Source organism: Daktulosphaira vitifoliae, unplaced genomic scaffold (genome assembly GCF_025091365.1).
Source record: "Daktulosphaira vitifoliae isolate Bord-2020 unplaced genomic scaffold, ASM2509136v1 Scaffold_1, whole genome shotgun sequence".
NCBI lineage: Eukaryota > Metazoa > Arthropoda > Insecta > Hemiptera > Phylloxeridae > Daktulosphaira > Daktulosphaira vitifoliae.
In genome coordinates, this window is record NW_026099572.1 from 56,997,364 (window position 1) to 57,022,306 (window position 24,943).

Below are 24,943 nucleotides of genomic sequence, written 5' to 3' on the forward strand. Positions count from 1 at the left end.
CCGCCACATGTTTATCATAATTTTTATATAATTAAGAATTTTTCCCGGGAGAAGGTTTAAATGATGGTTCTAAATAAGTCAATAAAACTTAAAAATGTATAAACTCGAATAAATTTCACTATAACAACAATTAAAAATATACACTACTTATATTTACAAAAAACTATAACATATAATTAAATTATATGATTTGCGTAAAATATATTTTACATTTTATATATACATAGTAAATATTCAAAAAAAAATTTTACAATCTTATTATTATAAAAACTAATGAAGATCAAATTTCTCACTGTGGTATGGCATAATGTCCGTAGGCTAACGTATCGAATCTGTTCTTCAAGATCTAGCGGTTGTCGTCGTGACGATTAACCGCTAACTTTGTTGTTCACAAAATGCGAACCTGTACGGAGTGTACGGTAACGATGATGTTTGTGGATGTTCGTCTCTACGTATAACCTCGTTGACCGCGTGGCCATTTTGTCCAACTAAAAATCGTTTTAACTCGCTGTCGTTGTCATTCTCATCATCGTCTTGGAATAGACACCGTTTGAAGTCATCCAACGTCAAATGATTTCCAACGATATGCCTACGTATTCCTTTAGGCTTGATCCGTTCCTCTAAGTCGTAAGCGCAGCACTTTGACCAAAGCGCTACCCATTCATAAAGCATAAGATCACCCGTCTCGTCCGAAAAAAAAATCAGGCACCTTGTCGCGGACGATTGAGTTGCTGGGATGATTTTTGGGCAGGTTCGACGTGTCCAATGACGCAGTATGTCCGGACCAAGTCTCGGTAATAGTTTTTAGCCCGAATGATATACATGAAAGAGTCTAAAAATACGATTGTATAAGTATTGTGAAAAAATAATATATATCAATAGTTGGGACAAGTTTAGATGATATCTGACAGTGACTATAATCACTATTATACACCCAGAGAAAAACCTCGATCTATATAATAAATTCATTGTTGAATTTGATAAATATATCATTACTATTGAACCTATGATATATTTATCAATATGATATTTTTTTTTCTTGTCTTGAACAATAATTATTTATAAGAATAGTTATTTTGTTCGTATTAATAAAACATTATCATAAACCCTTGATAAAATTTCTCTATCAAAATTGATTGAGGTTTTTCTTTGGGTGTAAGAAACGCTTCGATACAAATCTGTAAAGAGTGTTTAAATTTAAGAAATTGGTGGATTATTCCAAAAGCAAAAATAACTCCTATTTTTTGTTCTATTTCGACTACCCTTTGCACATAGAGAATAGGTCGTCAGTAGAAATTTTTTTTTTTTTTGAACTTCTTGTACATAACAGAAGCTTTATTTTAACATATATTTAAAAGACGCAGTATTCCCGCAACATTATCAAAAGTTATGTTGAAAAATTTCTACTTTTTATACAAATTTCAAGTTTTAAAAAATTCAAAAAAGTTTTTCTTAACTTTGAAGAGGTAAAATAATCAAAATAAGTTTAAATTTATATTTAATGTAAATTAGATTCATGTAACTTTTATAAAAATTGGTGGACTCGTTACTATGGCTAACCCTTATAAAGTATTTTAAAATAAACAAAAAATAAAATAAAATTTGAACACAAAAATATCATGTTTTTTAACTACGGCAGCCGTTTGCACGTAGAAGATAGGTCGTCGAGACAATTTGTTTTTTTAATGTATATAACGTAACATAAACTATAATTTGACATATATTTAAAAAACGCAGTGTTTCCGTAGAACTTCAAAATTTAAGTTGAATTTTGTAAAAACAAGTTGCTATTTTGAATCTCTTCTTGTGGGCAGTTAAAGGGTTAGATTTTCAAAAATATGATATCAAATAAAAGGGAAAATATAAAAAAAATTATTTTAATTTGTTCATTTTTCAATAAATTATGGAAATTTTTAGAAAGAAATGTAGAAATTTACTGATTTTAAAAATCGTCATTTTTTGAAGGACTTTCACTATTTACGGAGAACGAGGGAAAAATGTTCAATTTTTGAGAATAATGCCTTCAACTAGATAAGATTTGTGATCTTTTGACGTATCGTTGAGAAAAATCGGTCTACTGAGAGCTGAGAAAAAGTAGTAACAGACACAAAATAAAAAAACACATCATGGTAAAATTAATACCTGCTCAGCTTCGCATCGAAAGTCTTTTTGAAGTTATTGACCACTTTTTTCCTCATTTCCGTATTTAAAGCAATATACGATTGTAGTCAAACGCTCTGTTTAAACATTTAAATGCGGTGGATCTGCAAAATGTAATATGCTCGTATGTTAATATATATATATATGCAAATTATCGTTAATTTTTCGACTGGCAGCTCGTGAGCGATGGCCTGCTTTAAGTTGACATAGTGCAAAATGTACCACCGTTTAGGTTTCAAAGTGGCCATAAGTTTAGTCGTTTTGGATCCGGGCGGTACGTTGTTTTCAGGCAAAAAAGGTAAATCGTTATGACCGTCGTGCATCTCTTGGGGATAGGATACGTCGACTTCAAATATTCTGCCGGTGTCGGACAACCGGTTTAAATCGGCTATGGCGTCTTTGCGTTCATACCACCGGAACCCGCCGTACGGTATAGACTGACTCATAGCCCAGCTGTACAAGTCATTAACTGTAAACACATACATATATACTAATTGTATTATTATTATTATCGTTTATTACTTACTGTCTTGGTATACGATCCACGGTCTGGTTTTGTAGGATCGTACACGGGCTTAAGGATTTGGAATTAATACTAACTTTAATTTATAAAAAATATACAATTTCTCATTGAACCCCGCTTGGTAGTCGACAATTGAGAGCCCACGTGATGGAAACTCCTTCAAAGCTTAAAAGCTTTAGGAGCGTGGACATCGAAGATTTAGAGATTGTTACTAAGATGTTAATATCTCTCCAAATAACTTTATTTCAGATAAAATTTTTTTTTATTATTATCTCAAATTGTTTTATTTTGTTAAGGTCTGAGGTCAGGCCTAAAATGTAGCGGGAGCAGCTGATACGATCACATATATGCGATAAAATCTTACATTATTATTATAACCCCAACTAAGCTTATATGGTTGACACAGTGACACACGTATTACTACAGGAGGGCAGACTGGACACATAAACATTATCCCTACACCATTCTTTGTACTGGACTTACCTGAGTATATTATTTTATAACCCTCACCTATTCCCCTCGATTTCTCTCCGTTCCATTTAGTTTCCTGCACACAACAAATGTTAACTTTTCTTCTCTTCAATACTAATTCTCTACATCTACCAGTTAATGTTCCAACATTCCAAGTACCTATTCTTACTTTGTATCTATCTTTCCCCCTTAAACACGAGTCCAGCCTAGAGTTGAGTGGTGATATCCCTACACCATTGACACTACAAGCGTTGGGTAGACCTGAACATATAACTGGTAAACAGCTATCGCACAAGTTGTCCGGCTGGTGTCAAACACAGGAATAACCTTAGGCCTTCTCCGTTTTTAACTACATTATTCCCTCTCACCTGTTGTCCCCACGTACATCCGAGATGGAACAATTCACATAAATTTCGTTCAGGACATCTCTACTATTTGACAAAAATTTTACGTCGGCTGTCGACCTAACGCAACCTCATTAGTCGCCTCTTACGACTGGCAGAGGGGCAGTGGAAGTATTCTTATACCCTATCCACAAGGAAAAATAAAATTTTTAAATAGTTTTTTTTTTAATATGTTTAAATATTAGCGTAGTTATCCATAATTTTATGCGAAAAATTAATTTTGCTTGACATTTACCGAGTTATTTATTATTGTTTGCATAAGAGACTTGTCCAAATAAAAAAAAAAATGTATTTTTATTTTTCGATTAAGTGATTAATAAGTTTGTAAATCATTGAAAATGTTTTATAAAACTATATATTGATTAAATTTAAATTCATTTCATTATTGTAATAAGCTTAAAAATTTTAAATTGTTTAAACAAGTGCAAAAATAGAATTTAAAATAAATATTTTATGGTGGTTTTTTTTTTATAGTAATAGTGTATAGTTATACGTCACAAGAAGTCAATGCATTAGATGAGTGGCAGGGGGTGGTAGGAAGAAATTTTTTTAATTCGAAATAATTTTAAAAAAATGTTAAGCAAAAGATAGTTATACACCTATTGTATATTTTTTATAAATTAAAGTTAATATTAATTCCAAATCCTTTAAAGGTGTATAGTTTCTGGTCATGAAATCATTAACGTGATCTGTAATCATCATTAAAATGGATTGTACTGTATAAGGTACTCATAGATATTGATCTTTAAAAACAATCAATAACCCATGATAAGAAATTAAAAATAAATATTTTATAGATCTAGACTTTACCAAAGTATCATAATTTGCTTTGTTTAAAGAATTATATTGCGATAAAAAATTATTTTTGTTGTCAATGATCTTTAAGAAATCTATGATATAAATTTCACAAATTTCTGAACTATACCAGCACACACTTTAGGTGATTTCACATGGAATGACCCATAAAGAAAAATTATTATGATTTGGTAATTTTTTAAAAAGTTATGGCAGTTTCAAGTAAAAAAAATTGAAAAAAATTTGAAATTAAGCGATTTTTAAATTTGTAATTTTTTTGAAGATTTCATCCATTAACGGGGTACGAGGGAAATTTTTTAAATTTTTGAGGGTATTGGCTTAAGTAAAATAATATTTAGCTAAATAATTTTTTTTTATCCTAGATTTATATCACTCTACATTTTACCTAAGAAATTATTTTCAGTAAAAAGTTCTAAAATTATTAATAATTGCGCGTTAACTGGATCTGAAAATAATATTGAACACGTCTAACATTTTTTTAATATTAATAAATTTTAAGCGACTAATTTTATAAATATTCAAGTTTACATTTAAAATTTTAAAATGTTCACCAGTTTATGAAATATTTAATGAAAAGTTTAATCAAATATTCAATTTTTTTTTTTCGAAAATTGAAATCATTAATTCACACTATAATAGTATAAAGTTTACTTGAAAACTTTCTAAAATTGACTAAGAATTTTTGAAAAACAGTAATAGTACATTTAACACTATAAAATAAAAAACTAAGCAGATTATTATAAATTATACAGTAAATAATTATAAAATCAGTAACTTTTTAATAGTTCAACTTGTATTAATTATAATTGTTCAATTATAGTTATAGAAACCATTTAACTTGTCCATGTACCATTTAATAAGAATTGTTTGGTTAGTAACGATTAAGGGATTGTTAATATCTATAACTGGTGCAATATCTGGTACTATAAAGGAAATGTGTAATTAATATATTATATAATATGTAGTAGTATGTAGTATATATGCAGTATAGTGATATAGTTAATTTATTTTTATTGTGATTTTTAAAATCGACTGATTTTTAATTAGTAAGAGTATTTAAGTATGAGTAATCTGAATTGTCTGAAAAGATTCTTTCTGCCAAGGAAGACGATGTTCGTAAGAGGAAATTTTTTAAAAATGTGTATTATAAAAAATTAAAAAATAATTCACTGTGTAATTACTGAACATAACCCAATGTCTATGTGTGTCTTCAATCGCATCGTGGAGCCATTCGAAAAATAAAAATTGAACTTTTAAGAAATGTATTGTATTCTTTGTAGACTAATAATCTTAGTAGTTGAAGCCTTAATTATCTTCTAATAAAAAATTAATAAATAAAAATTGAACACTCGTAGTTAAAATTATTATATTTAAAATATTAAATTTAACAAAACTATATTATAAATTTCTAACTTAAAAGGCATCATTAAATAATAAAAAATCGCGTATACGTATTCAGAAACAATTTTACCATCATCAACGCTAAACATATACAGACACCCCAACCGAAAATTACTTCCTTATATATGTGATTATATTAAAATTATTCATTAAATATGTATACATGGTTTTTTAGCAGTTTTTCGGCTTTTAGAGTTAAATATTTTTTGGCTTATATTATATTTTTAAGTTTATAAAAATTTCATAAATATGAATAAATTTTTATCATTACATGTAGATGCCGTTATTGCATAAATCATATTTTGATTATATCTATCATACTCATATCCAATAGTTACAGCATCTATCTTTATTATATATTGAGTATTTAGCACTAAGTCGATTAAGTTATACTAAATGTTATTGTAAACTGTAATTTACTATTGACAATAACAACTAAAATACTTATTTACCTACAAATTTGAAGATGTTACTTTGAAAATATTATTAAACTTATTGTAGTTTGTACATTGTAATTATCAAGGTTGGGCACATTTTTTAACTTATTATAGTTAAGTTAATTTTAAAAACACTATGTTAAGTCGTATATTAACTCATATATGTTTTTAACTTAATAATGTTAAAAGTAGCTGGAAAAAATTCAACTTTATTTTTGTATTATTGTAAAGTACTTTAATTTAATGTTATTCAGGGTAAAGAGTAACAAGTTAAATAAAAGTTAAGTTGTTAAAAAAGTAACGAGTTACTTAACTAACATTTTAACTTGTAAAAAATTCTAATAAAGCCCAACCTTGATAGTGTCTCAAAAATTACCATTAGAATTGAGGTTGTAGATTTAATTTCTGTCTCATTGGACCAAGAACTGTAAATCCTCTTATTTTAACAGAATAAGTAAATGCCGAGATACAATGTTTAAATATGTATGAAGTCGATTTACTATAAGCAATTTCTACTTCTTTAAGATTTTTATTAAACTTTGAATGATACATGAGTACTAATAAATATTCTTCGATACCACATTCTTTCAAACTTTTTGCACTATACTTTAACATAAAAATGTAAAAAAAAAACCCAGCACAGGGGGGGTCGCGGCACAGTTGTGACGTGGTATAGTTGGATCAAGTATAATGATATGTGACAGTGATTAAAATCACTATCAAAAATAAACGTTTCGATGCAAATATTTAGATAGTGTTTAATTTAAAAAAAATTGATGTTTTATTCCAAAAGCTACTTGATCTGCTGGTTCCTTAATATCTCGATTAAGATAAAGTATGTCGAATGAAAAAGGGATTATTAAAATATAGTATTTCTCATAAAAAAATAATGTTGATCCATACACTTTTCAATATGTCATAGCATTATAAAGTTAAATATAATATGAATAATAAAATCTAGAATTTTCACACGAAAATAGCATTCGGTAGCCATTTTCGCCGTGAAGAAAAGTCCAAAGGTCAAATTTTTTCAAAATTAAAAGTGTCAGACCTTCCGGAACATTTTCAAAAATTAAGTTGAAAAAGTTAATTTTTTGTGAAAAAGTTGTCATTTTAAATCCCCCTTTGTAGGCAGAAAAAAGGTCAAATTTACAAAAAAAATATACCAAGTGATAGGTAAAGACATCAAGCATCTATAAAAAAAAAATTATATTGGTATGTTCATTTTTGAAAAAGTTACGGCAGTTTTTAGTAAAAAAAATAGAAAATTTTTCGAAAATTAGCGATTTTTAAATTTGTAATTTTTTTGGAGGTTTCCCCCATTTACGGGGAACGAGGGATTTTTTTTCAATTTTTGAGGGTAATGTCTTCGACTAGATACGATTTGTGATCTTTTGACGTATCATTGAAAGAAATCCGTTCGGTGAGAGCTGAGAAAAAGTGGTAACAGACACAAAAAAAGCACTTCATAGTAAAATTAATATCTTCTCAGTTTCGTATCGAAGCTAAAAGATATCATTTTTTATGATTAGTTAAGAATTTTTACTACTTATAATATAAATTAATACCAGTCAAACTGTATAAAAAAATTGTATGCTTACTTGGACCTACTAGAAATATTTCATATAATGACTCTAATTATGATATCCATACTATTAAGTTAAGACTCAAAATTTTGAAACTAAAAAATTTGTATTCTACTGTATTTTACAAACTCTTTTGATATATTAATCATAATATTTGATCAAAAATTGAATAACAGGGGTCGTTTTTTGGTCAAAATACTAATAACACATTGAGCAACTAGTAAAATTTTTTTTAAAAATCTCTAATTTTCATAAAATGGCTATTTTAATGTATATAATAAAGTTAAAATGGTCTCATTAAAATTTCGAAGATAGATATTTTTTGATCTACCTTAACGTATATACTGGATTAACATTTGAATACATTAATTGTAGACTATTTTAATAATTACTTACAAAACTTTTCACTAAATTGATTTCAACTTTTTTAAACATTTTAATAATATTTTGGTATGTTGCAGCACCAATATTCATTTAATCTCCGAGATATTTTGATTAAATTTATTATAATTACTAAAAATTTAATTTCATATTAAATTTTCTTTAAAGAAACAAATTTAAATATTTTATTTTTCCATTCAATAGGTAATTTTTTTTGTTACATTTATACATTGAATGATTTAGCATTATTATATTTAATTATAGTAAATAATTGAATTTGGAGGTAATTTATAAAAAGTATAATATTAATTCACATAAATTTTTATATAAGGTAATTCTATATACATACATTTTTCCAATTAGCTTCAGTGCTATTGATACCGAGAGTGAGTTCAAGACCATATTCTATTTCTTTTGGTTCTGTAACAAAAGGTTTATTTTAATTGTTTGGAAACGTATGAGGAAGAGACTTTATTATACATAACTGGTAACGTTTCCAAAAATTTGAAATCGCAAATTTTTCAATAAAGATTATTTGTAATAAAGTCGACTGAATATTTTAAGGGGCAACTTCTAATTGTCGTAACACAATAAAATAAAAGCGTAAATGTAATCGTTAGTGTGAAGAATATGAGGAAGTGGTGCCTGCTGTCTAGGTATTCACGTGCGTGTTGTCGTACAGCAGTCACCGTGCTCGGCTGACACTCCGGGTTAGCTGTGGGTGTCGAAAGGCTGTTGTTATAGGAAGGGAATCAGGGTAACACCTAGGTATGAGGTGCAGATGAAGTGCAAGACACGAGTACTTCAAAGAGAGAACGGGTAGCCGAGTATAAAGTGCAGACCAAGTGCAAGACACAAGTACTCTGAAATGTTGTGGAAGAGAGTAGATAGGTTTATGAAAGAATAAACAAAGACTTTACTTTAAGCAGTAAGCCGGACAGCGGCAACCGAGTACTGAGGCTGATGAATGACACAAGGCACTGGAGTCGACTGACCACGATGGTTAGGTCTTTTGGGTTTTTATAATAATTAGAACTATTGCCAAATTGACAATAAATATTATTTGTTAATTCATCAGTCTCAGACAGCGGACATGCTGTCTGTATTTTATTAAAATAATTCTCACGATATTGGTAACGTGACACCATCACATAATGCAATAATGTAAATATAAAATGATGAATACAATTTTTTGAGTAATAGTACAAAAAAAAAATTAGTCATAAATTTTGTTTAGCTAATGTTACAATTTTTTTAGCAACAACCAAATTCTAATCAAATTTTAGGTTTATAAATTTATGTCTATATCATGAAAGTTTTAATTTAATCCGTTTTCTTAAATGCCATTTAAACTAAGTTGTATGCAAAAAAAAAATAAACATTAGGTATAATAAAACCGGTATAGTTTTAAATGTGTATACTATAACTATGGCATAATGTTGTATAGTTAGCTGTTATAATATCTTCTTTATTAAAGTTTCTATCTTCTGTTATTAATATTGTGCCAACTTTGTAAACTGTTCTCAACTGCAGATTGTCTATCTGAATTATGTGATTAATTCCATTTATATATTTAATTTCTGAATTTGGTCACATAATGCTTCCTAAAATTTCTTCTATTGCTGTTCAAATATTTTTAAATAATGTATACATGTAGTTGGGATTAAGGCGAGGAAGAAGAAAATGGTGATTAATTAACTACATCTCATGAAATATATTTGGAAATATTAAGAGCTATTCATTATTTTATTTTTGTAACAATTATTGTTTTTTAAAAATTCTTTATTGAGCATATTCACACGAAAAATTAATTACATATACTCTTACTCGTATAAATTTTCGATTTCAAAATAGCAACCTCATATTTTTTTTTTTAATTGTCAGATTTATTCAATTAAAAAATGAACGTTTGCTTATTATTTTTTTTTCCAACAACTTACAGCTGTTTGAATGTAAATAGTGTAATAAATAAAAATAAAGTTGATGGGGATGGTATTAATATAGAAGGATGATAATGGCATCATCCGTAAAGACATAATAAGTACTTTCTAGTTATTACTTGATTAGTGTAATTAGTGTGTTAAAAATATTCTTACCTGATATCCACTGATGATGATAGATTCTCGTTTGTTGACTTGTAGTTTTTAAGTGTTGTTTAAAATTATAGTACGTAAGTTAATAAAAGAGAATTATAGGGGAATTATTTAAGCTCATATATTTTTAAGCAAAGTGTTAGTTATTTTAACAAATGTACGTTTTATACTTAGTAAAAAATGTTAAGACTATAGAGACACAGTAAAAAGAATACACTATAGTACGTAGGGAATAATCTTATAGAGTTACTTGATTACAGAGATTGTTGAGTGAAAAAAAGAGATAAGAGAGTAAGAGGAAAAACAGAGTCTTCAGCTCTTATACAATGTGCCACGAACGGCATAAACGGAGATTGGGCGACTCGAATGTTTCATGGTTTTTTATTGACACATTTAGTCATCAGTCCGTTTTCCAATAAACGCAAAAGAGTTATTATTGTTAATTTCCCTTTTTTAATATTTTTGTGGTGTCTTGAAGACGCCGAGAAAGACAATGACTCATGACTACTTTATATTTTTCAAAAGTCAGAATTAAATGTGTAATAGTGTAAGCGTATTCTTTTCTGTGATCTGAGAAATGAAAGAGGTATTGATTTTGTAATATTCCATCTGGAATATTACAATAGCGATCAGAAAAAGCGTACTTATTACTAAAAGAGGGTAACATTATCATGTTAATAAATTAATCAAATAATATATAAATTTTAATTCATTGCTACAAACCAGTAGCGCTTATCGATTTATAGTATTTGCGCATTATATAAATAAATGATTATTTTTTCATTTCCCTTAATTAAGAATTATTATAATTGTAAATTAAAAAAATTGATTGACATTATATTTTCAAAATTATTTCGCGAGATGTAGTTAAGAAATAATTGTGTATATTTTTCTTTTTCATTAATTTATAATAAAATTTAATAATTGAATAGTTATTAACATACCTTGTAAACTATTTGGTAATAAATAGATTTTTATTTATAATGACCAATGATGTTTAGAGAATCAATACTAACACTTAGTGTAATATAATGATAACTCGACGATATTAGTCGTAGAGACTCTTTCTAATGAAATATCTGTATATAAAACATTGCAATTAACTATTTTTCTTACGTTTAAATATATATATACAGGTGGAACGAATCTAACTGACAATTCATATAACTTATGATCTACATAACATTTTATGCTTTTTTTTTTTAATCAATTTTTACAATATAGAACTACATTTAAAATATATTTTATGTTATTTTTCGCAATTAAAAAAATATTTTAAAAATCAATTTTTTTTTTTTAATTATTTTTAAGATTTTAAAATAGCCATTTTATAGATAAGTTTTTATAGATAAGCATTTCCTAAAAAATTCATACCTGAAGTGATGTCACTCATTTTCAGCTATTTGGAATTAATGTAGTTTAAAGGAATCATGAAATTCTTACTATTTCAAAATACAAAAACCCAATACAGTCGGGACTTAGAATAAAAAAGTCTGACATAGTGATCATCAGTATAGATTGAAATCTAACAGTGATTATCATCACTATCATTAAACGCCTCCGTGAGAATGTGTATTTATTTTAACATGCTTAACATTTATTTATTATTCAATATTTATGCTTGTGACCTCTGTTCCTCGACTTATTATGTTATAATTATAGATAAGAGGATATATTTTGCTATATTTATAATAAGTAGTTTATGATACAGACCTCTTCTACCCCACCACTTTAAAGTCAAATTGTTTATCTTTCTGTCCTATTTAGTTGATTTTATTATAATAACCGATAACATTTTTTTTTAATTAGTAAATTGACTAAGAGAGACTTAAAATTTATGAGAGTCTAGATATAGTATCTAAATATACATTTTTAACGAATATGAATAGTGCTAATGGTATAATTAGCAATGAGAATTTTGATTAACCTTGAGACACATTGATAACTCTTATAACTCTTTATATTATATATGTTAATTTTATGTTTGTTAAAATCTTCATCTTCTAAAATATTTTGAACAAATATATGTTGAAAATAAAGAACATAAAGTTTTTGAAGCCATGGAAAAAACTTCTTTCACTTAAAATTTTTAACTGATATTAAAAATTAAGTTGTCAGGTACAAAATATTATGTATTTTTGAATAATTAACTAATACTTATTTTTAAAACAAATCGATTATATAAAACATTTTTTTGAAATTCCGATAGATATTTTAAATTATTAAATATTTTAGTATTTACTCATTAAAATTGAGACTTCTTTTTTTATTCTAAAAATATATATTTAAAATTTTTCTATATTTGAACATCCATCAAATAAATTATATTAATTACATAAACTATTTGTATATAAACTTATGTACTAGTTGCTTTTTACATGATTGTATCACTAAAGTAATTCATCAAGTTCTATAAGTCCCAGAATTTTTACACTCGCTGTACTATATTTTCAAAACTTCAGTTATTGTTTATGCATGAAAAAATGAAATTGATATTCAGCTTTATTATTCTTATGGTAGTAGGTAATCATTTTGTTCTATCAATGAAGTTAATATTTAGAAGTAATCCGTATCCAAACTGGAATTCTATGAAAAATGAACCTATTGGAAATGGAAATAATTGTAATACATTGGGTAATATAATCAAATATCAAAAACAAGATTATTATAATAAAAATTACAGAACAGCAATAATACAAAGGTCGTGTAAGTATTTATTTATAATTACATACTTTGGTGGATTTTTAATATACAAACTTAGAGCCAACGAAGTAATAAAGAAAGTGATTCAAATCATACAGAAAATTGATTCGTTTTTTAATAATTTTGATATTGAAATACCAATGCTTAAATGGATTAATACAACCGCAAAATCATTAGCAAACAATAAAATGCAATTTTATACAGGGTTAAATACTATAGCTAATTGTGCTATTAACCAGCTGTATCCTGATAATATTGATGGACAAAACAAAACATTTAGCGAATTATCTAGTAAATATTTAACTTCTGATTTATCTGTACTTTCTCCAGAAGTCAAAAACAATATAATGTCGTTTCAAGTAGTTAATTTAAAAATAGAAGACGCAATGGATGAATTTAATAAAATGATTTTTAATGCTAAATTAGAATTTACAATACCAGAGAATGCTTAAAAAATACTTTATATTTATATATGGAAATATTGATTTGTAAATGATATAATTACATGTAATAAATGTTTTCACATATAATTTATACAACTGTTGTATTTTAATTTTTAGTAAATTGATAAAAAATACATTTCCAACGAGTTTGTGATAAAAAATAACTATTTTGTTAATTATTTCAAATCTTAGTGAGATAAAAATTTAGGTATGATACTAATTTTTTTACATAAATTAAAAAGTTTTTTAACCATGTTAATTTTCATTCTTATTGTCTTGGTAACACCCCATATATTAAGTATTCCTTAAAAATAATGATTTTTACTAAATTTTTAATTGATTATGAGTTAATATTTTATCTAATTTACAACTTTTAAATGTTCCATGTCCATTTATTTTTTTTTTAAGTTTTTCTTACTGATGCTGATTTAATACATTTTACAAGTATTGTTTTAAATTTTCTATCGTTAGTTATATTATAAAATTATAATTAGTATAATTTATCATATAGAGCTTCAAAACAAAAATCTTTATATTAAAAGTTACGGCCAAATGTATAAACGAAATTAGTCATGTACTATAAATCAGCGCTAAGTCTATTCTCTTTTCATCCTTTTGTTATTCTTATTATTATTATATATTTGTTATTCTTATTGTTTTTAACCATCATTTGCTGGTCTTTGTTTAAAGAATTAATAAGTTTTAAAGAAAAATTTTAATACCAAAAACTCTTATTTTAATTCAGTAGTTACGTTTATATAGCATTTTGAAGTTTGTTAAATTTTGATTTTTTTTACAATTTTTCTATGGTATCAAATGTTAATTCATATTATGCAAAGTACAGAAGTAAACACTTATTACATTATTTACTGGTAACAGTACTATTTTACAAAAAAAAAATTCATTCTAAGTTCAACTAAAAATAAATTTACGTTACAAACAATCGAGATTTTGTAAACCTTGATAAACTCTGATCAAAATATCTATACCATTTTGTTTATTTTCACTATTTGTAATTTAAATTAAATAATGTAGTTTAATTTAAATAGTTTAAAAATATCTATAATATAATATTTACCAATTATTTTATACAAAAGGATTTAAGAATTTTAAAAAGTATCATTTTTATTATAAAATATATGTTGAAAATAAAGAACAATTAAATTTTATAATAAAAAAAAATTAACTGTTAGAATCTGCACATTGAGCTATTCTTTTTATATTGAATAAATTATTTTAATATAAAATTATATTATATTATAAATGTTTTGTTTCAAACATTTACTTTCACATCGTAAAGTAATAGTCACAAAGTCATGATAAATAACATAAATAATGGATATATTAATTCTTTGTATTGAAGTATGTATAAATATATAAAAAAACATAAATAATAAGAATAAATTATTAAGTGTTTAATTAATATTTTTGAATTAATTTTACGGTAAACTTATAAATAGAATTAATAATTTGATTCCTATTAAATAAATAATAAATATAAACATAAAAATAAATAATGTAAGGTATCATGATATGAATCAATTATTTGAGAAAAGACGCAAGACCGAAATTATAAACTTGTATAAAACAACAAAAAACTTTTTTTACACTATTATTGACGTGTTGCATTGGCATTAAGATAAAAATATTAATGTATTGATAATATCTGTCAGGATAGTACAAAATAATTAAAAACTATTTATAATAAAAAATAAATATTTTTTAAGCTAGCCCTATTTAACTATAATAAACGCATTTAAAATCGCTAGATTTGTGTAATTTGTGCAATACATGATTACATGTGCATTACTTGCACAATCACAACGGTAAGGTCATATTTTAAATTTTCATCTAACACTAGATACTCGTTTGTTCTTATTTATACGTATTGATTCAAAACTTTCCCAAAAATCTTTCGAACTTATTAAGCTTTTAAACACTTTAATTGTTAATTAGATATAAATATTTAAAGTTTTAAACTTTACATGTATAATACTTAAGGGATTATAATTAGTTAGCTAATTGGTTTTTCATGACAGCCATACTTGTATGTACACAGCATTGTTATTATCAAAGGTAGTAAGGCACAAGACAATACAGAAAGTATATCTATTGATATCCATAATTATAATAGCAGATAGCAAAGTTAATTTTAAGTTTCACAGCAAATTGTTTTTAAAAATCATTAAAAACAATCTTTAACTATCGTGTTTTTAATGAAAACTAAAATAAAATTTAAACAAAATTAATATTCCCAAAGTAAAATTATATCATACTAAGAAACTATGCACGTGGACTTAAAAAAAGGTCATAACATGGTAATCAACAGGTTTAGAATCTATCTTTGTAGAAAAAATTTCAATTTTAAATCAATAAACGTTGGCGGAAATTAGAGTTTTTGATAAAAATTTTAAACGCTGACTGTGTGCTAAAAAAATTTTCCTCGTCTGTAAATAATTTCCTTAGAATGACGTAGTCAAGATCTTTCAATAATTTTTTTTTTTTTTAATCGGACATCGTTGAGTAATTTTTCTAGCATTAATTAATTTTTCAATGTTTTATTTTATAAAAGTATGATAGGTTAGTAGTAAGTTTTAAGGTTTTACGTTTTCGAAGCCATAGAAAAAACTTCTTTCACTTAAAATATTTAACTGATATTAAAAATTAAGTTGTCAGGTACAAAATATTATCTATTTTTGAATAATTGTATAACACTTATTTTTAAAAAAAATCGATTATATAGAAACATTTTTTTTAAAAATTCCGATAGATATTTTAAATTATTAAATATTTTAGTATTTACTGATTAAAATTGAGACTTTTTTTTTTATTCTAAAAATATATATTTAAAATTTTTCTATATTTGAACATCCATCAAATAAATTATATTAATTACATAAACTATTTGTATATAAACTTATGTACTAGTTGCTTTTTACATGATTGTATCACTAAAGTAATTCATCAAGTTCTATAAGTCCCAGAATTTTTACACTCGCTGTACTATATTTTCAAAACTTCAGTTATTGTTTATGCATGAAAAAATGAAATTGATATTCAGCTTTATTATTCTTATGGTAATAGGTAATCATTTTGTTCTATCAATGAACTTATCCTTTGAAAGTAATTCGTATCCAAACTGGAATTCTATGAAAAATGAACCTATTGGAAATGGAAATAATTGTAATACATTGGGTAATATAATCAAATATCAAAAACAAGATTATTATAATAAAAATTACAGAACAGCAATAATACAAAGGTCGTGTAAGTATTTATTTATAATTACATACTTTGGTGGATTTTTAATATACAAACTTAGAGCCAACGAAGTAATAAAGAAAGTGATTCAAATCATACAGAAAATTGATTCGTTTTTTAATAATTTTGATATTGAAATACCAATGCTTAAATGGATTAATACAACCGCAAAATCATTAGCAAACAATAAAATGCAATTTTATACAGGGTTAAATACTATAGCTAATTGTGCTATTAACCAGCTGTATCCTGATAATATTGATGGACAAAACAAAACATTTAGCGAATTATCTAGTAAATATTTAACTTCTGATTTATCTGTACTTTCTCCAGAAGTCAAAAACAATATAATGTCGTTTCAAGTAGTTAATTTAAAAATAGAAGACGCAATGGATGAATTTAATAAAATGATTTTTAATGCTAAATTAGAATTTACAATACCAGAGAATGCTTAAAAAATACTTTATATTTATATATGGAAATATTGATTTGTAAATGATATAATTACATGTAATAAATGTTTTCACATATAATTTATACAACTGTTGTATTTTAATTTTTAGTAAATTGATAAAAAATACATTTCCAACGAGTTTGTGATAAAAAATAACTATTTTGTTAATTATTTCAAATCTTAGTGAGATAAAAATTTAGGTATGATACTAATTTTTTTACATAAATTAAAAAGTTTTTTAACCATGTTAATTTTCATTCTTATTGTCTTGGTAACACCCCATATATTAAGTATTCCTTAAAAATAATGATTTTTACTAAATTTTTAATTGATTATGAGTTAATATTTTATCTAATTTACAACTTTTAAATGTTCCATGTCCATTTATTTTTTTTTTAAGTTTTTCTTACTGATGCTGATTTAATACATTTTACAAGTATTGTTTTAAATTTTCTATCGTTAGTTATATTATAAAATTATAATTAGTATAATTTATCATATAGAGCTTCAAAACAAAAATCTTTATATTAAAAGTTACGGCCAAATGTATAAACGAAATTAGTCATGTACTATAAATCAGCGCTAAGTCTATTCTCTTTTCATCCTTTTGTTATTCTTATTATTATTATATATTTGTTATTCTTATTGTTTTTAACCATCATTTGCTGGTCTTTGTTTAAAGAATTAACAAGTTTTAAAGAAAAATTTTAATACCAAAAACTCTTATTTTAATTCAGTAGTTACGTTTATATAGCATTTTGAAGTTTGTATGTACTATTAATCAGCGCTAAGTCTATTCTCTTTTCATCGTTTTAATAATTACATGTAATAAATGTTTTCACATATAATTTATACAACTGTTGTATTTTAATTTTTAGTAAATTGATAAAAAATACATTTCCAACGAGTTGTTGACAAAATAATAACTTTTTTTTGTTAATTGTTTCTAATCTTACTAAGATAAAAATTTAGGTATGAAACTAATTTTTTTACATAAACAAAAAAATTGTTGAACTATGTTATTTTGCAATCTCATTGTCTTGGTGACACCACATATATTAAGTATTCCTTATGAGTTAAAATTTTATCTAATTAGTTGGTTTTTATGACATCCATATTTGCATATACACAGCATTGTTATTATCAAATGTAGTAAGGCACATTGTTGTGAGTTTATAAATACACCAACTGACAATACAGAAAGTATATCTATTGATATTCATAATTGATAATAAACAATCTGTGACTGTGATAGCAATGTCATAAAAAATCAATTAGCTACCTGTATTTGTAATCCATTGTGTATTACACATGTAAAATTTGAAACTTTAATTATTTATATCTAATAAACAAATAAAGTTACACTAAAAATTAAAATGCTATTTACTATTAAATTAAAACTCAAACATTTTATTTAATTCAAAATATGTGTTCCTATTTACAAAAATAAAGTTGACATCCTTACCAGGCATAAGGGATAAACTTAAAAATTATTACATAGTTAATAATTCAAGAATAATATGTAACTAAAGATAATAAATAAAAAAAAAAAATGTTGAAATTATTATTATTCTGTAAGTAATTGAGTGGGTTATGATAAATAAATCACCCTGTATATTCAACATAAAAACATATATTTTGATATAATTATAAAATTTGTGAGATTAAGTGCAATATGTTATCTAACCGCCTTTTGAAATATATGAGATATAAGAATTAATGATGCATCATTGTCATGAAGAAAAATTTTAAGAGTCGGCTGTCCCAAATTAGAAAATTCCAATCTGTATGTTAATGAGATACATTCTTTAATTTCTTCAATAGGTGTCCAGCTTATTTTAAAATGGAATGTAGGATCTCGGTTAACTTTTCGTTCAATGAACCTCTAAAAATATTAACAGTTCCATCTATTTAAAATAAATTCATATATGTTTTGCGAAGCAAAAAAATATAATTCATTAAATTTATTCAATTAATTTAAACCAATTTAAAAATTTGGGATTGAGTGGCAATACATTATCAAAATTAGTTCTTGAACGTATCTCAATATCAGAACAATGGTATAGTAATTCATCAAATGAATAACCATAAAATGATCTACCTATGAAGGTTTTAATTTGTTTGATTAATAAACAAATCGATTTTTACAAAACTAATAACAAAAATTGTTATCAATAAAAACACTTACATTCGGTACTATGTTTAAATTTGTAAATATCTGTAATGTCATATTCTAAAGCAATATTTTACTTATAAGTATTAAATATAAATTAAATGAAAGAAGATTTTAAATTTAGTAATAATTAATAATAATTATTCTTTTTAATTCAATTAATTCTTCTTTCAATCACTAAAAGAATTGATTTTTCAAACTAAATTTTTACCTCCTAAATGTATTTTGAGTTCTGATGCAGACTTATTGTTACTTTGTATTAATTATGTTTTCATTAATAATGTTAATATATTTAATCAAGTGTTAAGTCATGTTCTTGAGAGTTAATTTTTAAAACTAAAAACATCTAATAAAAAATTTTGTGTACACTACAATAATATTATTTGAACAATAATATATAAAAGAATAGATCTTTAATGTACTATTATATCATATGTCAAATTGATAATCATTATCAATTTAATATGTTTAGTTTCATTCATCAAACTACTAATACATCCAAAGTCCACTACCTATGTATAATTTTATAACAATAATATTATAGTTAAATGTCTTATGGCTTTATAAAATTGTAGTTTTAAATTTACTATTCTTATACAAGCATTTTTTTAGCATCAATGCGTAACTCAAAAAGTAATTGTTTTATTAACATGTATGATTATTTTGTCTGTTAAAATAATTACGAGGATTAAAAGGATACGTAAAAAGATCAATTATTATATTTAGTCGAAGCTAATTAATTTCTTGTCATTAAACATTTGAAATTGAGTACTAATATCTAATATCCATTTTCCTATGAATTTTTATTTTTATTTTTTTAATTTAATTTATTTTTTTTGTGATCGCAGTAGTACTTAAATAGTACTTTTAATAAGAAATTGATCTCATGTAACATTTATTATAATAATTTGCAAATGATAAATATAAATTATTTATATTAAGTATAAAATGTTTATTAAAGTATGTTCGCGCTGCTTATACATAATAGATAGCGCGCTTATTCAGTTCTGTCCACTCATCTTCCCTTCCTCTACCGGTCGCTAGGCGGCGTCAGCCGGTTATCATTGCCGGTCGACATGTGTATGTAATTAGATTAATACAAAAATTAGGAAAATGTTTTGTTGCTTATACGATTTAGTAAAAATTATATTCACGTTTTTTTTCTAATGTAAATGTTATTTATGTTTGTTTATGTAGTTAGCTTCTTTAGCATAAATAATATTGTATTATATGATTAGTGCATTTTGGTGTAATATTAGCCGAAATTATTTAAGTCACACGGATGACGTTGTCGGATTATCTAAAGTAACAATTTTATGGTTTATTTGTTGTTATATTCCATACGGTTAGATTTGGAAAATTGTGTAAGTCACACGGGTGACAATAGCCAATTTTAATTCATAAATCATACAAATAAACTTAGTGTATATTAATTATATATCCAACACTATTATTTATATTGAATCTCTTTTTTAGTTATATCTATGTGTATATAATCAAAGTCATAGTTAATAATACAGATTTATATTTATTATTATATTTGTCAACTCTTAATACTAAAATGCACAAGGTGCTATTGTAAATTATAAATACTTAATACATTTTAAATTATTGTTATTTTTATGGAAATATAAGCAATTTTGTGTGAACTAGCGACCACAGTCTTCTTTCAAAACAAATATAAATGTCCTAAAATCCTTTCTTATTAATTACTGGGTAAGCGTGATATAATTTCTCGCCCGTGGTATAAACAGAGTATTCCTAATTATACGAATTTCGAATTTTTTTTTTGGACACACCATTTTTTTCCTTAGTTAAAATAATAATATTCTGAAAATTTGAGGTCATCTTGAAAAATATTAGACGAGGATTATAACATTTTGAGGATTTGCCCTTAAATTTTCGAAGTATAGTCTATAAAACCATAAAAAACGTATATTAAAGGTTAACACACAAAAAAATCTTATATTACGACGATAAATTATATATTCTTTCTAAAAATGTATTGATTGTTTTACTTGTAATAACAATATATTGATAACATAAAAATAACATAACAACTTATTTCTTATATTTTGTTACTTTAAAGACATTAAACCTAATCAAATGTTTATATTGACTTAAGTATAAATTAATTAGGTTATTAAGTTGAACATTGTAGCATTTAAATAGTATTAGTTTCATAAATAATGAAATAAATTAGAAAAAAAGTTTTCTTTCTAAACTTATTTAAAAAACCCAGCACAGGGAATTGTGACACAGTGATTACATGACACAAGTATAATGAATCTGACAGTGATTAAAATCACTATCATAAAAATCGCTTCAATGAAAATCTGTAGATAATGTTTAGTTTTAAAAAATTGGTGGATTATTCCAAAAGCTACATGATCTCCTATTTCCTTATTTATATCCTGATTAAGATAAAGTATGTCGAATGAAAAGGGATTATTAAAAAATAGTATTTCCCATAAAAAAATTATATTGATCAATACACTTTTCAATAAGTTATAGCATTATAAAGTTAAAAATGTAAAATATAAAATCGAGAATTTTCATACAAATACATTAGCTTTAATTTAAGATATTATTTCTTTAAACCAATTTTACTTCTACAATTAACTATTTTATCATTTTTATAATGGCCAACAAATTAAAGTTATGTAATTATAATTGGTTGATTAATCAAATTTTTGGCTTTGATTTTCCAATAAATAGTCAAGTATTAAAAGTTTCATTTAAAATTTAAAAAATGTAAATTTTAAAATTCGTTGTACTGTAATATTAGTCATAAATGAAATAGAAGTATTTCGGTCTAAGAAAAAAGGAATTTTTTTTCAAATTTTTACAATTTGACAAGAACTTTTGCCTTGATTTACATCATAAAAATAATATTTAATAGTACTTCTCAAACAATCTTGTTTATTTAAGTATAATTTAATTTTATCACAGTCAATGATAAATAAATAAATAAATTATATACATAACATCTGTGTGTACTGTATTGCTTAGACAAAATATTTTGTCGATAAATTTTTGCTCTTTATTAATTCGTATAAAACTACTTTGTTTTATCGATTTGTTCTTTATACAAACCTTGGGAATATTATTTTTTTACACTAAAGAAAAAAATAGATCGAAGTCCCAAAAAAAAATGTTTAAATTCGTAAAATAAGGACCATCCCAATGTGTATGTTGGGTTGTAATGAAGTTACTTCTTACATTGTATGTAAGTAAGCTTAGAGGTCCGCTATTTGATAGATGTGAAATTAGAATGCAATTGTAATTTTTTATTTTCTTAGTGGTTACAAATATTCTTTATAAAGAGTTACACTATATATTTTGTTATTAATGTTTTATTTAACGTATTTTAGTTTGATATGTTGTCTTTTAAAATCAATGATCAATTATTCAAGAATTTTTGTATTTTCGACCTTTTATTTACATATTCCCAGATAGCAAAGATAATTTTAAGTTTCACAGCAAATTGTTTTTAAAAATCATTAAAAACAATCTTTAAATATCGTGTTTTCAATGAAAACTAAAATAAAATTTAAACAAAATTGATATTCCCAAAGCAAAATTATATCATACTAAAAAACTATGCACGTGGACTTAAAAAAAGGTCATAACTTGGTAATCAACAGATTTAGAATCTATCTTTGTAGAAAAAATTTCAATTTTAAATCGATAAACGTTGGCGGAAATTAGAGTTTTTGATAAAAATTTTAAACGCTGACTGTGTGCTAAAAAAATTTTCCTCGTCTGTAAATAATTTCCTTAGAATGACGTAGTCAAGATCTTTCAATAATTTTTTTTTTTTTTTAATCGGACATCGTTGAGTAATTTTTCTAGCATTAATTAATTTTTCAATGTTTTATTTTATAAAAGTATGATAGGTTAGTAGTAAGTTTTAAGGTTTTACGTTTTCGAAGCCATAGAAAAAACTTCTTTCACTTAAAATATTTAACTGATATTAAAAATTAAGTTGTCAGGTACAAAATATTATCTATTTTTGAATAATTGACTAATACTTATTTTTAAAACAAATCGATTATATAGAAAAATTTTTTTTAAAAATTCCGATAGATATTTTATATTATTAAATATTTTAGTATTTACAGATTAAAATTGAGACTTCTTTTTTTATTCTAAAAATATATATTTACAATTTTTCTATATTTGAACATCCATTAAATAAATTATATTAATTACATATACTATTTGTATATAAACTTATGTACTAGTTGCTCTTTACATGATTGTATCACTAAAGTAATTCATCAAGTTCTATAAGTCCCAGAATTTTTACACTCGCTGTACTATATTTTCAAAACTTCAATTATTGTTTATGCATGACAAAATGAGATTGATATTCAGCTTTATTATTCTTATGGCAGTAAGTAACCATTTTGTTCTATCAATGAGGTTATTATTTGGAAATCCGTATCCAAACTGGAATTCTTTGAAAAATGAACCTATTCGAATTAAAAATAATTGTAATACATTGGGTAATTTAATCAAATATCAAAAACAAAATTATCATAATACAAATTACAGAACAGCAATAATACAAAGGTCGTATAAGTATTTATTTATAATTTCATACTTTGGTGGATTTTTAATACACAAAAATAAAACCCACAATGTAATAAATAATGTGGTTGAAATCATAGAGAAAATTGATACGTTTTCTAATCATTTTCGTATTGAAATACCAATGCTTAATTTGATTATTAGCATCGGAAATTTAATAGTAAACCATAATATCTCATCTTATGAAGGGTTAAATAATATAGCTAATTTCGCTATTAACCAGCTGTATCCTGAAAATATTGATGGACAAAACAAATCCTTTGACGTATTAGCTACAACATATTTAACTTCTGAATTATCAGTTATTTCTCCAGAAGTCAAAAACAATATAATGTCATTTCAATTAGTTAATTTGGAAACAGAAGACGCATTGGATGAATTTAATAAAATGATTTTTAATGCTAAATTAGAATTTACAATACCAGAGAATGCTTAAAAAAATACATTATATTTATATATGGAAATATTGATTTGTAAATGATATAATTACATGTAATAAATGTTTTCACATATAATTTATACAACTGTTGTATTTTAATTTTTAGTAAATTGATAAAAAATACATTTCCAACGGAGTTTGTGATAAAAAATAACTATTTTGTTAATTATTTCAAATCTTAGTGAGATAAAAATTTAGGTATGATACTAATTTTTTTACATAAATTAAAAAGTTTTTTAACCATGTTAATTTTCATTCTTATTGTCTTGGTAACACCCCATATATTAAGTATTCCTTAAAAATAATGATTTTTACTAAATTTTTAATTGATTATGAGTTAATATTTTATCTAATTTACAACTTTTAAATGTTCCATGTCCATCCATTTTTTTTTTAAGTTTTTCTTACTGATGCTGATTTAATACATTTTACAAGTATTGTTTTAAATTTTCTATCGTTAGTTATATTACAAAATTATAATTAGTATAATTTATCATATAGAGCGTCAAAACAAAAATCTTTATATTAAAAGTTACGGCCAAGTGTATAAACGAAATTAGTCATGTACTATAAATCAGCGCTAAGTCTATTCTCTTTTCATC

At 24.7% G+C, this 24,943-nt stretch overlaps 1 protein-coding gene and 1 long non-coding RNA gene across 5 annotated transcripts; one reads left to right on the plus strand and one right to left on the minus strand.

Moving 5' to 3' along the window:
• Positions 1-121: 121 nt before the first annotated feature.
• Positions 122-19,679, minus strand: LOC126896801 (uncharacterized). 4 transcript variants are annotated; one of them, XR_007701953.1, is made up of 5 exons: positions 19,518-19,679; positions 8,529-8,599; positions 2,687-4,247; positions 2,143-2,629; positions 122-832 (listed from the first exon to the last, which is right to left on the minus strand). It is a non-coding gene; the product is annotated as an uncharacterized LOC126896801 (long non-coding RNA). The 4 variants fall into 4 exon arrangements; XR_007701954.1 differs by lacking the exon at positions 19,518-19,679 and adding an exon at positions 10,276-10,877; XR_007701956.1 differs by lacking the exon at positions 19,518-19,679 and adding an exon at positions 9,100-9,280.
• Positions 12,633-17,289, plus strand: LOC126896799 (uncharacterized). Its single transcript, XM_050669892.1, has 2 exons — positions 12,633-12,795; positions 16,503-17,289. The coding sequence occupies exons 1-2, from the start codon at positions 12,744-12,746 to the stop codon at positions 17,132-17,134; spliced, it is 684 nt and encodes a 227-aa protein (XP_050525849.1). The 5' UTR covers positions 12,633-12,743; the 3' UTR covers positions 17,135-17,289.
• Positions 19,680-24,943: the final 5,264 nt, after the last annotated feature.

Bases quoted from the DNA above. Each gene is read 5' to 3' on its own strand.
- LOC126896799 (XM_050669892.1), top strand. From the start codon at position 12,744: ATGCATGAAAAAATGAAATTGATATTCAGCTTTATTATTCTTATGGTA. The intron at 12,796-16,502 runs GTAATCATTTTG...TTATGGTAATAG, and splicing joins TATTATTCTTATGGTAGTAG to GTAATCATTTTGTTCTATCA.